The sequence below is a fragment of the Astyanax mexicanus genome, chromosome 9, assembly GCF_023375975.1.
Source record: "Astyanax mexicanus isolate ESR-SI-001 chromosome 9, AstMex3_surface, whole genome shotgun sequence".
Lineage (NCBI taxonomy): Eukaryota > Metazoa > Chordata > Actinopteri > Characiformes > Acestrorhamphidae > Astyanax > Astyanax mexicanus.
In genome coordinates this window covers 14,083,338-14,097,541 of record NC_064416.1, presented here as the reverse complement: position 1 = coordinate 14,097,541, position 14,204 = coordinate 14,083,338, and the positions used below count along the sequence as shown (strand labels likewise).

Sequence of the window (14,204 nt, the reverse complement as noted above, 5' to 3'; positions counted from 1 at the left end):
GCCACACCGGCGAGCAGCTCAGGAGGTGAACCACTCCCCCTGGAGGGGTGTGGCTACAGCTCTGATTTACAGGTAGACTACGCCCCAAGGTAAGTTTTAGGTAAAGAACCCTTTAAGGCCGAATGTATGTAATCAGATCACATCTGATGCATATTTAAGATCAGTTTTCTTGATATAAATACATTTATCATATTTTATTTTTTGTATTAATATCGACATAATTAAAAGTATATATACAATTAATTAAATACATTCATTATTATTACTATTAATTAAATCAAATACACATTTATTTGTTTAGCACTTTTTACAACTGATGTCGCAAAGCAGCTTCACATACATGTGATCGCAGGATTTCTAAATAATTAATTCATTAAGAAAGAAAAAATAAATCCTTGGGATGTGCTGGAGAAGGCTTTGTGCAGCGGTCAGACTCTACCATCATCAATGCACATTGATGCACATTAAACACATTGAAATAAATCTTGTGACATTGCAGAATCCTACTGAAACAATGCCACAGCGAATGAGTGTTGCAATTAAAGCTAAAGGCGGTCCTAAATATTTGTGTGACTTTTTTTTTGGTCAGGCAGTGTATGTCTGACATGTTTTTACCTGCCAAATATAAAATGTACATATTTGTGTCAATCACACAAAAACCTTGTATCTTTACAGATAAAAACTCTCTTAATGTTGCTAAAAATGATTTTACATAATGCAAAATTGTATTTTTCAACAGTAATGGACGTCATTCTTACTTGAAGTACTCAAGAGTATTTTAGACTACAGGGACTTTTCTTGTTGCCTGTATGTCAAAAAATAGCATGAAATGAGGCATATATTATGTGTCATACCACATTTCATGTGACCCTGTCTCAAAGCATTTCCATTACTATTTATGGCATTTAGCTGGTGCTCTTTCCCAGAGCAGACAAAAATGTAGACAATGAAATGCACTATGTTGTTTTAAGTGATTGCTTCTAAAATCTGTTTTGCTGACTCATTCTATGCCTGAGGGAGGCCAATGGAAATCCAATTTTGCTGTGTATCTTACCTCTAAAACTGCATAGTGTATATTTAAAAAGATCCAGATCTTTGTAAAAAGCAAAATACAATACAACAGCAAGTTTGCGAAATGCACATTAACCACACCCAGTTTAACCTGTGTGCAGTGCAGAGGCCTAGAAAAACACTATTATGCTGTGTTTATTACTATTCATAGGGCCAGGCCCTGAGGGCATGTGGCAATTGTAGTCAAACTTTCTTCACCAAGACATTTTGCATGGCCAAGACTAGACAAACATATTTCCCTGTGCAAATAGACAGAATATCCTGGTGTGTACTGAAGCAGAGATGTAGAGATACAAAAATACCCAGAGGAGAAAAAGAAAATAATGCAGTTATTCAGAATCAGGATCCTAAGAGTCCTAAAACAGGCCTTCTTTCTCTCTCTGTGGACACCTCTCTACATAAATGAGTGAGTGTGTAATTTTATCCGCAGGGCTGGTGCAGTTGCCAGGGGACCTGTTGCTCTGCTACGATGTTACTGGGTGACATGAGTCTACAGCAGGTGTGAGGAAAGCACACACACACACACACACACAAAGCCATACCTTAGAACAGTTATGATACTGCACATTTGCAATTATTTTACAATATAGCATAGATACCACTTTAAACTTTGAATCGCAATGTTTCTTTTTTTTTTTTGCATTTGTTGGAGTATTCATTTTATTTATTTTTTGTTTTACTGTTATTGTATTTATTTTTCTTTCTCTGCTTATTGTTTTTATTATCGTAGTCATAGTTGTACAAGTAATAGTATTATCATAAGAAGCAGCAGTAGCAATGATAATGTTTTTAGGAGTGGTTGCAGTAATAAAAGTTTTACTAGTAATTGTAATGACCGACATCATTATTAGTCTTAGAAGTAGGTGTGTTAGTTATAGTAAAATTAATAGTATTAATAGTTTCCTTATTTGTATTCCTAGTAATAGTACTACCAGTTGTATTATTATTAGTGCCATAGTCTGTAATTTAGATTATCAGAATTAGTATTACAGTATTATAATGGTTATCATTATATAATTATATTACAAAAAAGTTCAGTTACTACCTTCCCAACATTTTTATGGGAGTGAAAACAATTTAAATATGATATCTATTGTTTTCGATATGTTTTTATACAACACAGACAGTACACAGTACAGTGGCTCCCTCTTGTGGACAATGCAGATAGTTACAGCTAATTGCTAATCCAGTTAATTTCTCTTTGTTCTGAAAGTATTTGTAAATCTCAGTCAAAAAACACCACAGAATAATGCTAATGAAAAGCTTAGAGAAACTTCAAAATAATTATTTCTTCATAATAATACAGTGGCTACCAAATATTTGGGCACACCTGGTCAATTATCTGTTAGTGTAATTAGTTTAACTGATTTATAGAAATCATAGCACTTTCATTTTTCATTTAATTTCATACTTGCTTTGTCTCTATATAGTACAGTTTTAATATTACAAAAATGCAAAAAATCCTTTTGGTGAAACAATCGAGATAAACATCAGATATATTGATGAGTATTGATGGTGGAGTTTTGGCCATGACAAAGTATTTTACATTGAATACTGACGGTAATGTGATCACTATTATACTGCCATAATATACGATATTGTTCATAATTTTTTATGTTAATTATGTTATAATTATGTTATGATCTGTGGCATCATACACATTTCCAAAGGTCACAACAAGATCCTCTATAAGCCAGATCTTCACAACTATGTTGTGGCAAACTACTTTATGGCTTTTCTTTAGGAAATATTTCTCAATCCTCACCCTGGTACATTCCTTGCATGAGGTGTGATGGGACAAGGGAACACACTTTATGTACAGGGAAGGGGTGACAAGACCAGGACTGAGAAACACAGTCTTAGGCTATGCAAAATAAAAAAAAATTGAAGACAAATAGCTCTTATTCTTTTATTCAAAATTGTGGAGCAAGTGAGACTTTATCAGAGCTACTCATTCGTGTGTCTCTTGCTCTTCCACATAATCTGTTGCCAGCAGGGATGTCTATAATACAGGACAGCTGAGAGGCATGTTTATGGTCATTTCCAGTCTGTTCCATAAACTTGGGTAGGTTTTGTTTTCCAGAAGAAGCTGCTATCCAGGATCCTGGTCCAAGTTGACTCGGGTCTAACATTAACACACTCGACAAAACTGTGTTGAACGCAAAGTAAAGCAGACTGGAACAAAAAGTTTCATTAGGTCAGTTCAGAGACGTTCTCCGCACCTGCCCGTAAAAACTTCATGTAAACGCGCTACACTCAGAAGAAACATTAAGTGCAGTCACTCAGACGTTCTCCTTGGTGAAAAGCTCCTGTGTGTAGGTTGTCTTATCATAAAGAGTTCATGAGAGTCAAACGTTAGAAGTCCAATTAGAAGAATGCAAATCATACAGCTCAACAACTCTATGGACAGTAAACCGTGATAGAAATACATAGATATCAAATGCATACAAACCATAAAGATCATTAATACCAAAAAAACAAACAGTCTTGTTGCCCTGCCGACAGTTTCCATGCATTTTAGGTTTACCAGCAGAACAGAAAATGTTCTAAACAGTACAGCAGCGCTACATAACGATGCTCCAAAATCTGGCATCAGGCCAGAATCAAAGGCTGCAGTATTGGCTATTAGATGAATAGGGCTGTAGTCAGCATTTACAACCTTCAAATCTTACACCTTGCTCACGCCACACAGAGTAGCAGCACAGTACAAAGCTGGGCCAGCTAGCTGCCTCACAAACACATTTACAAACAGTTTCAATGCAGACTCTGCCAGCAAGGACTAGAGGAAGGGCAGAAAGCAAACGATAATCTACATCCAGGTCAGACATTCGAATTTACAAGCACACTCGCGCACTCATCTCTGAGGAACAATTTATAGCAGGTACAAAAAAATATCTTAAAAAAATGAAATATACACACAAGCACACCAGAGTTAGCACCCTCCTTATGCTGCAGTTTGCTCCTGAGCACCATTTTCCTCGATCTCCATTACACTGTCAGGCTCTTTCTTTGCCTGCTCTGCTTCTTTCTGCAAGAAAAAAATTAACTCCACATCAGTTACTGTACTGTATAAAATATAAGGACAACAGTATTGGGCATTATACAGGTTTTTGTTGTAGTTGTGTTCAGCAACAAGAATGTTAGTGAGGTTAGCAAAACAGTTCCACTGCTCCACAGTTTAACGCTAGGGGGATTATACACCCCTCTAGCACACGGTTCACATTAGGCATTTTACCAGTTAGTTAACTAGTTCATGGTTGTTTATCTGCTACAAGCAATGCTATTCTAATGCCAGTTCAGGGACTAGACAAGCTGAGTGTGTGTCTGTATTTGCACAGCTCTGTGTTGAATGCATAGCTGAATGCATTTGTAATTAATTACACACTTACTTTAGCATCTCTTTCTGCAAACTTCTGGAACATGTTCGCGTACAGACGCTTGTCCTTCTCGTGTTGCTCCTTGATGTGTTTCTGGCACAGCACCACTTGGCTCTTTGCAGCCTTGTTGGATGGGTAGAGCTGTATGACACGCTGAAAGTCATCTTTTGCTCTTTCAAATTCCTTCATCACAAAAAGCGCCTCTCCTCTCCTGAACAGAGCCTTCTCGTTATTCACACTCAATTCCAGTGCCTAAAAAGAGAGCAAGAGAGGAAAAAACATACATGCATTAACATGTCACATTTGAAAAGAAAAGAAACTACAAGAATAAAGTTTAAGTGGTTCAAGTGAAGCTGTCAAAAGCGAATATTTTGATATTTCTATAATTTATATAAATTTTCAAATTGAGGAATGGTAGTGGACAGATTTGGAGGCTAATGAAACCCATACAGATTACATTCAAATACCACACAGGTTAAATAAGAACGTACTGCTGACACCAGCTGTCGGTGCTTCAAAGTAACATAATTCCATAGTATCTTATGATACACCCTGGTCAAGTTTCCCACCAAAAACACAATCCTTAATGGTTCTTTAAATCTGGCTGACGCCAAAAAGTAAAGTACAATTCACCTTGAGACATATTACAGAAAACCTGTTCAATGATGAACTAAAAATGTTAGCCTCGAATGGTTATGGTTGAATGGTTCCTACCCCACCTGCTATTTGGTATCAGTGATCACTGATCATCTTTCAGAATCAGCCCTTTAAACACTTATCTAGGGTTGCAACGGTATGAGATTTTCACGGTATGATAACCGTCTCGGAAAATACCGCGGTATCACGGTTATCACGGTATCACAGTTTGTTACATATATTATTAAACTGACCCTTAAAGAAATTACAACAAAGTTTTTTTGTTCAATTAACTATTTATTGTAGAAACTACACCATCAGGTGAAGGAAACCATGTTTTTCCACTACTCTTAAGGGCATTAAGACTGTATACAGGTGCTGGTCAACGAATTAGAATAATTTGAAATAGTGCAATCATGAAATTCTTTGAATGCATTTTTTGTGCAGAAAGCAAATCAGGTGTTCACCGCACCTGTCCTACTCGTTAGACTAATCACAGAACTCGTTACCTGGAAAAAAAATTGCTCATCTGAGCTTTCCAAATGGCCCATTTAGGCCATTTAACTGTGACACTGTTGTTTTATTGAATTAGAATAATGGAGAAACCGTTTCATTGAATTAGAATAATTTTTATTATAATTACAATCATCACTTTCTCAGTATTTTGTGGCTGCCCCCTTGGCTTGTATGACTGCCTGAAGTCTCCGCGGCATCGATTTGACCAGCTTGTCGCAAGTTTCCGCACTCTGTTCTGCTTCAGTTGGTCCAGCGTAGTAGGCTTTCTGTCGCGAATTTTCCGCTTGACGATGGCCCAAAGGTTTTCAATGACATTGAGGTCAGGCGAGTTGGCCGGCCATGCCAAAACTTCAAGCTGTTTTTTAGTGAACTAATCTTTGGTCGACTTTGCCGCATGAGCCGGTGCAAGATCCTGTTGAAATATGAAGTCTTCTTCGCCGAACTGTTCCTCAACAGTCGGAATCAGGAACGTTTCCAGAACATCTTGATATACGGCAGCATTGACAGTCTTCTTGAGGAAGCAGAGTTTCCCTACACCTCGAGCGGACATGCATCCCCAGACCATAACGCTCTGGGGAAACTTGACGGATCTTTTCACGCACTCGTGGTTGTAGGTTTCGCCACCACGACCCCAGACACGAGGACCTTGGTCACCGAAGGAGATGCAGAAGCGTGATTCGTCACTGAAGACCACTTTCTGCCAGTCTTCAGCAGTCCACTCGCCGTGTTCTTTGGCCCACTTCAGCCGTTTCTCCATTTGTTTCTTGTTCAGCATCGGTTTTACTGCTGGAACGCAAGATTTGAAGCCGAGTTCGCGCAGACGACGGTAAGTGGTTGATCTGGAGACGTCAGCGCCGGTCTGCTTGTTCCACAAGTCGGTGAGCTCGGAAGTGGACTTGAACCGGTTGCTGACTGCGATCTTTCTCAGCTGCTTGTTGTCGTGAGCAGAAGTTTTTCGGACGCCGGAACAGTTGGTGCGCTTGCTGCAGTTTTTCTTGAGAGCTTTGCAGACGGAAGACTGGCTGATGCCGAGCTGCTCAGCAATTTTAGTTTGGGTCAAGCCTTGTTGGCGAAGGGCTTGAATTTGAGCCACTATTCCGGTTGAGAGGTCACGCTGCTTACCCATGATTGATTTTACAACTTAGAAATTCTACTCAACCCTGACTTTATACTGCACAGTGAACACTCTTCACAGAAAACAAAAATTCGAGCATTTATTCTAATTCAATGAAACGGTTTCTCCATTATTCTAATTAAATAAAACAACAGTGTCACAGTTAAATGGCCTAAATGGGCCTTTTGGAAAGCTCAGCTGAGCAAATTTTTTTCCAGGTAACGAGTTCTGTGATTAGTCTAACGAGTAGGACAGGTGCGGTGAACACCTGATTTGCTTTCTGCACAAAAAATGCATTCAAAGAATTTCATGATTGCACTATTTCAAATTATTCTAATTCGTTGACCAGCACCTGTATATATATATAAAAAGTTGGTATATAACCAGATACTGCAGAAAGAGGGGATTTATTTCTGACATGATCCTCACAATAGAGATTTCTATTTTAAGGCTTTCACACCTTAAAACCTTCAACATATGAAAAACAGGCACGTCAGAATTTGAAAATTAACGCATGTAAATGAATGGCGTCTTTCACATCCAGTCCGGCCAGGACCTTTACACGGACACGTGAATCCATCGTAGCACGCACTTCACGCCTGTACCTGCGTGCCCAAATTTCGGATAACTCAGTGCTTTTGCGGGCGCTTACCGCATGGGTTGTGCACGACTACAAAGAAGTTTTATTTAGGTTATTTAGGTAAAATTATAAACTGAACACATACTTTGCGCTGCACAGCGGGGTGGTGTTCTCGGAGATGGGAGAACAGGTTTGATGTATTTCCTCCTTTAGCTGTGACTACGGCCACATTGATTACAAGCTTGTTGATTACAAGATTACAAGTCTGTTTTCAGGCTGTTTGAATGAGCGAAATATGATCAGAATTATGTTAATTAACACTAACATAGAAGCATAGAACTATTATTTAATTAAAATGATTTTTAAGAACAGCTAAACACAGTGCGGAGAAGTTCACGTGCGAGAGAGAGAGACACAGAGAGAGAGAGAGATTTGTGTGTTCTGATGTGAGCTACTCACAGGTAAAGGTTCTCTTTTATCTCCTCGTGCTCATTTTAGTCCAATTCATAATTCTGCAGTTTCTCAGTGTTTTCTGTCGTATTTTGCGGCTAGCGCGAGCGCTTACAACTAACACCGCGGACCGCGAGGTGCAGCCGCGCTTTATTTAGAGCTTTATTTAAATATAAAATATATAATTAAAAAACAGATGCCTACATCTCAGACTATTTTCTGGAGCCCAACCCGACCCGGCCCGAGGAATGTGGTGGGAAATCTCGGCCCGAACGGACCCGATTTCGGGTCGGTCCTCGGGTCAGGTCTGGTTCGGGAAGAGAATCTAAGCTCTAGTCTGATGCACTTTCTGCCGTTCTCACCACTGTGTGCTGAGTAGCTGAAGCGGAGCAGAGTTGCGCATGCGCGGGTGAGTTTCTCCGCTGGCTTGCGTTTTACCGGTAATAAGCAAACACACACGGTATGATAACCGTGCATTTTAATACCACGGTATACCGTGAAACCGGTTACCGCTGCAACCCTACACTTATCAGTCCAACTCTATTTAAAACACTATGGGTTTTCTAAACAGGGATAAGGTTTAGTCATAAACTATAGTTTCAGACTTGGAAAATCTCAATTAAAATACTGTGTATTCCAAGACTAGACTTAAAGGAGAAAATTGACTTTTGGTGTAGTAAAACATGATTTAAGTACATCGCCACTCTTCTACAGCTTTCTGAGATACAGTAATGTTGTGCTTTTTGCCCAGCACTCTGTAACACGACCATATTGGGGCATATTTTTGCCCCCAATAAATCGCTTTTTACTCCGTTATCCAGGCTCAAAGTAGCATTGCAGCCGGTGCCAGGAGGCAGGCTGTGTGGAGTCTATGTACATGTCTGTCATTATCAGTACAATGATGGTGGCGCATGGAGCTAAAAGCTAGCGGCAAGGGATGCAAACAGTTGTTTTTAATAAGCTTCTTGTGCACCCTTTAAGTTATTAATGCCTTGTTTAAATGGCAGGGTGCTCTGGATTCTAGCAAGGAGGTGTGGAGCTACTTCCCTCGAGTGTTGAGCAATAAGCACAAAATTATTGGATCTCAGAAAGCTGTAGGAGAGCGGTGGTGGGCTATTCAACAAAGGCAAGTACTTTTTATTATGTTTTACTACAACAAAAGTCAATTTTACACTGGAGGTCTCCTTAAACAACAGTACAGGAAACTGCCCCTACAATAAGCATTTCAACATGACCATGAATGTGTTTGAACTTAATGGTTAATGTAAAAGAAATTAATGGAAATAAATGGCTCTGTACCTTGTCACAGTTTTCGAGAGCAGGGTTGGGATCGTGTAGTTTTAGGTAGCACATGGACAGGTTGAGGTGAGCTGCCAACCGCAGAGCTTTGGCCTTCTCTTCGTCCTCCCCCTGCAGACTGGACTCATGCTCCAGCCAGGACACAATACGCTTATACTGCACTGCTGCCTGCTTATACTTGCCATCCTGCAGAGGCAAACAGTGTGTGTGATGTTTGTGAAGAAACAACTTAGCTACAAACAAAAACCTGCTGAAATTCGTACTAAGCTTTTTTAAAATGATTTATAGATGTAGAGCACTCTGGCACTCTTACTTTGAAGTACTGTGTTCCTTTCTCTTTTACGATTGTGCTCTGCTCCAGTTTCTCACAAGTGTTCATCTCCCAAGATTCTTTTGCCTGCAAGGGAGTAAATATTATTAACATGTAAACACACACAACATTATTTGTGAATCATAAGAGAGAGTGAAATTCACCTTTTCAAAAGCTGTCAGTTTGATTTTGTACTGCAGGGTTGCACCAGGAGGAATATTGAATTTGGCATATCCAGTATTTCCAAATCCATATCTAAAATAAAATGAAAATAAAAATAGTTTATCACTTCCATTAAGTCTTGCAATACATCAGACAATCTAAAGAGTGTATGCAACTTACTGCCAATAACAATCATCTTGTGTGAAAGCAAGGCTTAAATTAACTACTTCACTAATTATTAATGGGCATGTGTGCTAAAGGGTGCAATTACTTTGGCTTGATGGTGAATAAAGACTCCTCTCCCTGCTCCATAGCCTGCAGGGCTTTCTCCACACCTGGCGGCAGGTCAAGATTCTCTCCATCTCCCACCTCAAACTTCAGGTCTCGATCATCGAACACACGACCCTCATACTGGCCCTCCAGATGCACTGAAAGAGCGACAGTGAGGTGAGTAAAAGACGCTATGAATGGCTACCAGCTGTACTGTTTTTCACTTTAGCGCTGGAAAGAGTGATTGTGTTTGGGCTTACCATCCACAGAAGCTCCCTCATTGGGTTTAGTGTAACCCTCTCCTTTGGTTATGATTCTACGGACAATTCCGCCATCTTCCTCATCAGTGATGTCCTCACCATGAAACTCAAACAATTCAACCTGTCACACAAAGACAAAAAGCAGTCAATACGATTGTGTACATCATTTCGTGCAAGAACCAGTGCTTCAATAACTGTGACTCCATACACAACATTATCCCTTTCCACCAAAAAATTCTGGTATTGTAACTGTTTCTCATCAGGCTTATGTACTCATCACATTTTTACATTCATAAATTAGTACCCGTTACATTAGCTATTGCTCCACATTATCTCTCTGTACTGTTGTTTTGTTCCGTTATTTGCTTGTTGTTTGTTTGTACTGAGCAGGTCGATCCGAGTAGGATGGGTTCCTCCATGGTTTCTTCCTCTTCATGTAAGCAAGTTTTTCCTTGCCACTAATTCACCACAATAATTGGCATTTCTGTGGTGCTGCTCATAAGAGGCGTGGACCTGAACTTTTACAACTTCTGTTGTAAAAAGCGCTATATAAATAAAATTGAATAGAATTGAATTGAAAAGAATCTTGATGCTTTTTAGCGAAGCAGACCATTTTTGCCGCAGTTTTAGTAAAACCGAGGCTGCGTCACAGAATAAGTCATCAAAAGGGAGTTGCAAACGGTTTTCGGTTCATGCTGAAAAACTTACTATAACCTACTTTGGTTCGAGCTGGAAACTTTTTGGAAACTGTTTAACATTAGGTGTGCAAACCGGAACGTATAAAGTCCATGGTCTTTAAAAGGATATTATTTCTTTGTTCTGATAATCATTTTATTAGTGGCATTTAATAGTCAAAAATATAGTTTATTGCAATAATTTCTAGGACAACATATAGTTTGCAAAAACAGTTATCGTGACAAGACATTTAAAATTGACTTCCACTAAAAGTTGGAAGTATATTGCTTCCTGTGTAGAAATTACTCATTTGGTGATGCAAGGTTTTCGCATGAAAGGAACATTGTGCTGGGGTGTGTTTACACTCTACCTGGAATATGAGGGTAGAATTGGGTGGGATTTTGGGTGGGCTGCCAGCAGCTCCATAGGCATACTCAGGTTTGCAGAACAATTGACAGATCTCACCGATGCGCATTGTGGCAACACCAATATCCCAAGCTTTAATCACCTGACCTGAAGAAGAGATACAAGACAGATACAGTATAAGGACTTTATATAGACCATCTGTTCATTCATGTTTTATTCAAAGAGTTTTGTTCCATGCTGAACCTGTTTTTTATTGGAGTAACTATCTCTATTGTTCATGAAAGGCTTTCTACTAGATTGTGGTTTAATTCTGTGAGGATCTGATTGCATTCAGGCACAACAGAACAAGTAAGGTCAGAACACTGAATGATCACCTTCCCACCTCCACCACATTCCCATCTGTCAGCAATTTAAAAGTAGTTAAATGCATTCATTAGACAGGATGTTTACAAACATCTACCCACCTTTCCCCAACTCAAATGAGAACTTCTCTCCACGATCACGGCTGGAATCAAACTGTGTGCCATCCAACAGTGTACCAACATAGTGCACAAACACCTTATCTCCCGTCATCGGCAGCTCTGTACCCGTGCCTTCCTTTTTCACCAACTAGGAGGAATGAGAGAGGAAACATAAGATGAACAGATCGCAAACAAACAATACAAGATTTAACTGAATGAAGTAAAAATTTAAAAATAGAATAATCAGTCTCAAAGCTTAGCTTAGTATTAGTTTTAGGTTAGACTTTAATATTATTAGTTTCCATAGACCTATTGTTTTGTATATTCTGTTTTAAGGAGGATTTAAAACTGTGACCTGTCTATGTAAGAAACAATTAGCTAAATAAATTAAATGAAAATGTAAACGTGAAAGCAAATTTCTCAAGAGGCAGCTTTTATTTTATTGTTTGTTTACAGTTGGATGAAAACTACAACTTAAGGCAAATAAATGTTACATTTGTTTCTAAAGTCATACCGGGATGTCTAGTGCTTCTGTGAAAGGTGTATATCGGTTTAGGCATCAAAAGATACATTTTGTATTATACAGTTGTAATATTGGTTATCAGCATTGGCCCAGAATTCCCACATTTATGCATCCCTACTATATATAATGCTATAAATACAGATTATAATAGCCTGACTATAATCATATTACGGTGACATACCCATATTGTTGTAGTTATTAATAACATTATTATACCTAGTCAAATCTTGAACTGAAGATATAAAACTACATTGAATTAGAAATATCAAATCTGCACATGACTATTAATTTTTTTATGTTAGTAGTTAAGAGAATAATACAACAAGGCTCATTATACTCAATATACCTATAAATAGTAAAATCAGAGAAACTGATCTTTTTTTCAGAGCAGTAACATATATGTTTAACTGGAATTTCGACTAGTAAAAGAAAGTGAAATTCTATGTAAAATAGTAATAATATGACTAATCAAAATCATATTAAAGATACATTGGCCTGGTAATGTGGCTAGTGTTAGTAAGAATAGATATATGGATCTGTAGATCCTGTTATTAATGCCTAAGTATCAATAAATTATGCCTACTTGTAAAAAAATATATACTTTTAGAAATGTAGGTATGAAAAAAACAACTGTTCTTAGTCAGGCATCCATATGGAATATAAGTTAGTTTGCTTCTTAAATTCTACCTCATTGAATGTTTATAATGCACAGGCACTTCACCTGTTATAGGAATTGCTTACAGTGGACCGACACTTCACCTCACTTCAACTCTGATCAATTCTTACCATATTTTCAGTTTAGGGCTATTACAATTTGTGAACTTTAATAAATTGATATATCTATCTAGCTAACTAGTTAGCTTAGCTAACCTAACTGGTTAACCTAACCAGGCTAGCTAGGTTAGCTAGCTAGTTTGCTAACTACTTTATCTGACGAGTCATGTTAGCTAGCTAACTAGCCAAGTCATGTCACTGTTTTGTTTAACTTCAGCCAAGCTAGCCAAATCTGCGCGTACAAACTAATGATTATATGACCTTAAATTGCTTAAACAAATCTTATATAATAGATAGAATTAAACAACTGACTAGCCAGCAAGCTAATAAGGTAGCTAACAACCCGAAGACAGGCTAAACACCACCTGCCACTGCAGAACCTGGAAAGCTAGCTAGTTAGCTTAGCTTGAGCTAACGAAATAGCTCGCGATCCAGGTCTAGAGAGTAAAAATCCATATCCAGGTTTTGTTCTGTAGTCCACTTTAAGATCGCCCCAGACAGTTTAAACAAAAACCTGGAGTGGATTTTTACTTTTTTGACCCGGATTGGCCACCAATGTAGGTTAGAACGCCACTGCGCTTTAACTTTAGCTCGTGTAGCTTAAATGGACAGTGAGACTTTGAGCTTAGCTATAACGGCTTTTCCTATTCCTCCCATTTCTTAGAATTCCCAGAATCTGTCAAGATATCTCAAGAAATCCTCTAAATCATAGATATTCACACAAAAAAACACCAATACCTTCAGAACTCCTCCATCTTTTTTAGGAGTTATGTCCTCTCCCTCCATAGGGATGCTATTTCCATCATTGGCAACTTCTTCTGCAGTCATGTTTGTCTCCTCTCAGGGTCTTCCACAGCTCTTCTGGTTTCTGGGTGAAAGTAACTCCTCAAACCCGAGTTAATCTACCACAATCCCGGGCTGCTGCTGCTGCTGCTGCTGCTGCAGAGTCAGTCAGGTGGTCGCTGTTGTGTTATTATTATAGTCGTGTCCCTGTGCTGCTGGTTCTTTAGTTAATAACGTTATTAGTTAGCTTCAGTAAAGCTATGCCGTGTCTTTGTGAATCTAGCTAAAGTGTAGCTGGATAGATGCTGTTATTTTGGAGATATCTGCAGCGTGCAGCCGCCTCGTAGCTCTCCAGACCTTTAGCACCAGGCTGCGGCTATAAAGAAGCGATTACCACCAGCACATTCTGGAGAAGGAAGGGCAGCGAACTTTCCAGAGCAGCTCAAAGAGGAGGGACGAGACGCAACGTGGAGTAAGGCACCGTCAACAAATTAACCTACCCAGAAAAAAATAATAAAAACATGCTTATTAATAAATACTCCATGTTGCTGCTACTTCCCTACTCCTTTATATTGTG

The 14,204-nt window shown here is 38.8% G+C and overlaps 1 protein-coding gene across 1 annotated transcript; it reads right to left on the bottom strand.

The window, feature by feature from the left end:
- Positions 1 to 2,966: 2,966 nt before the first annotated feature.
- On the bottom strand, positions 2,967 to 14,053 carry fkbp4 (FKBP prolyl isomerase 4). Its single transcript, XM_007244043.4, has 10 exons — positions 13,583 to 14,053; positions 11,551 to 11,695; positions 11,091 to 11,233; positions 10,046 to 10,166; positions 9,787 to 9,943; positions 9,518 to 9,608; positions 9,357 to 9,440; positions 9,044 to 9,229; positions 4,461 to 4,700; positions 2,967 to 4,099 (listed from the first exon to the last, which is right to left on the bottom strand). The coding sequence occupies exons 1-10, from the start codon at positions 13,670 to 13,672 to the stop codon at positions 4,016 to 4,018; spliced, it is 1,341 nt and encodes a 446-aa protein (XP_007244105.2). The 5' UTR covers positions 13,673 to 14,053; the 3' UTR covers positions 2,967 to 4,015.
- Positions 14,054 to 14,204: the final 151 nt, after the last annotated feature.

Bases quoted from the DNA above. Each gene is read 5' to 3' on its own strand.
- fkbp4 (XM_007244043.4), bottom strand. From the start codon at position 13,672: ATGACTGCAGAAGAAGTTGCCAATGATGGAAATAGCATCCCTATGGAG. The intron at 9,441-9,517 runs GTGAATTTCACT...ACTCCCTTGCAG, and splicing joins AACTGACAGCTTTTGAAAAG to GCAAAAGAATCTTGGGAGAT. The intron at 4,701-9,043 runs GTACAGAGCCAT...CTCTCTTTTTAG, and splicing joins CTCTCGAAAACTGTGACAAG to GCACTGGAATTGAGTGTGAA.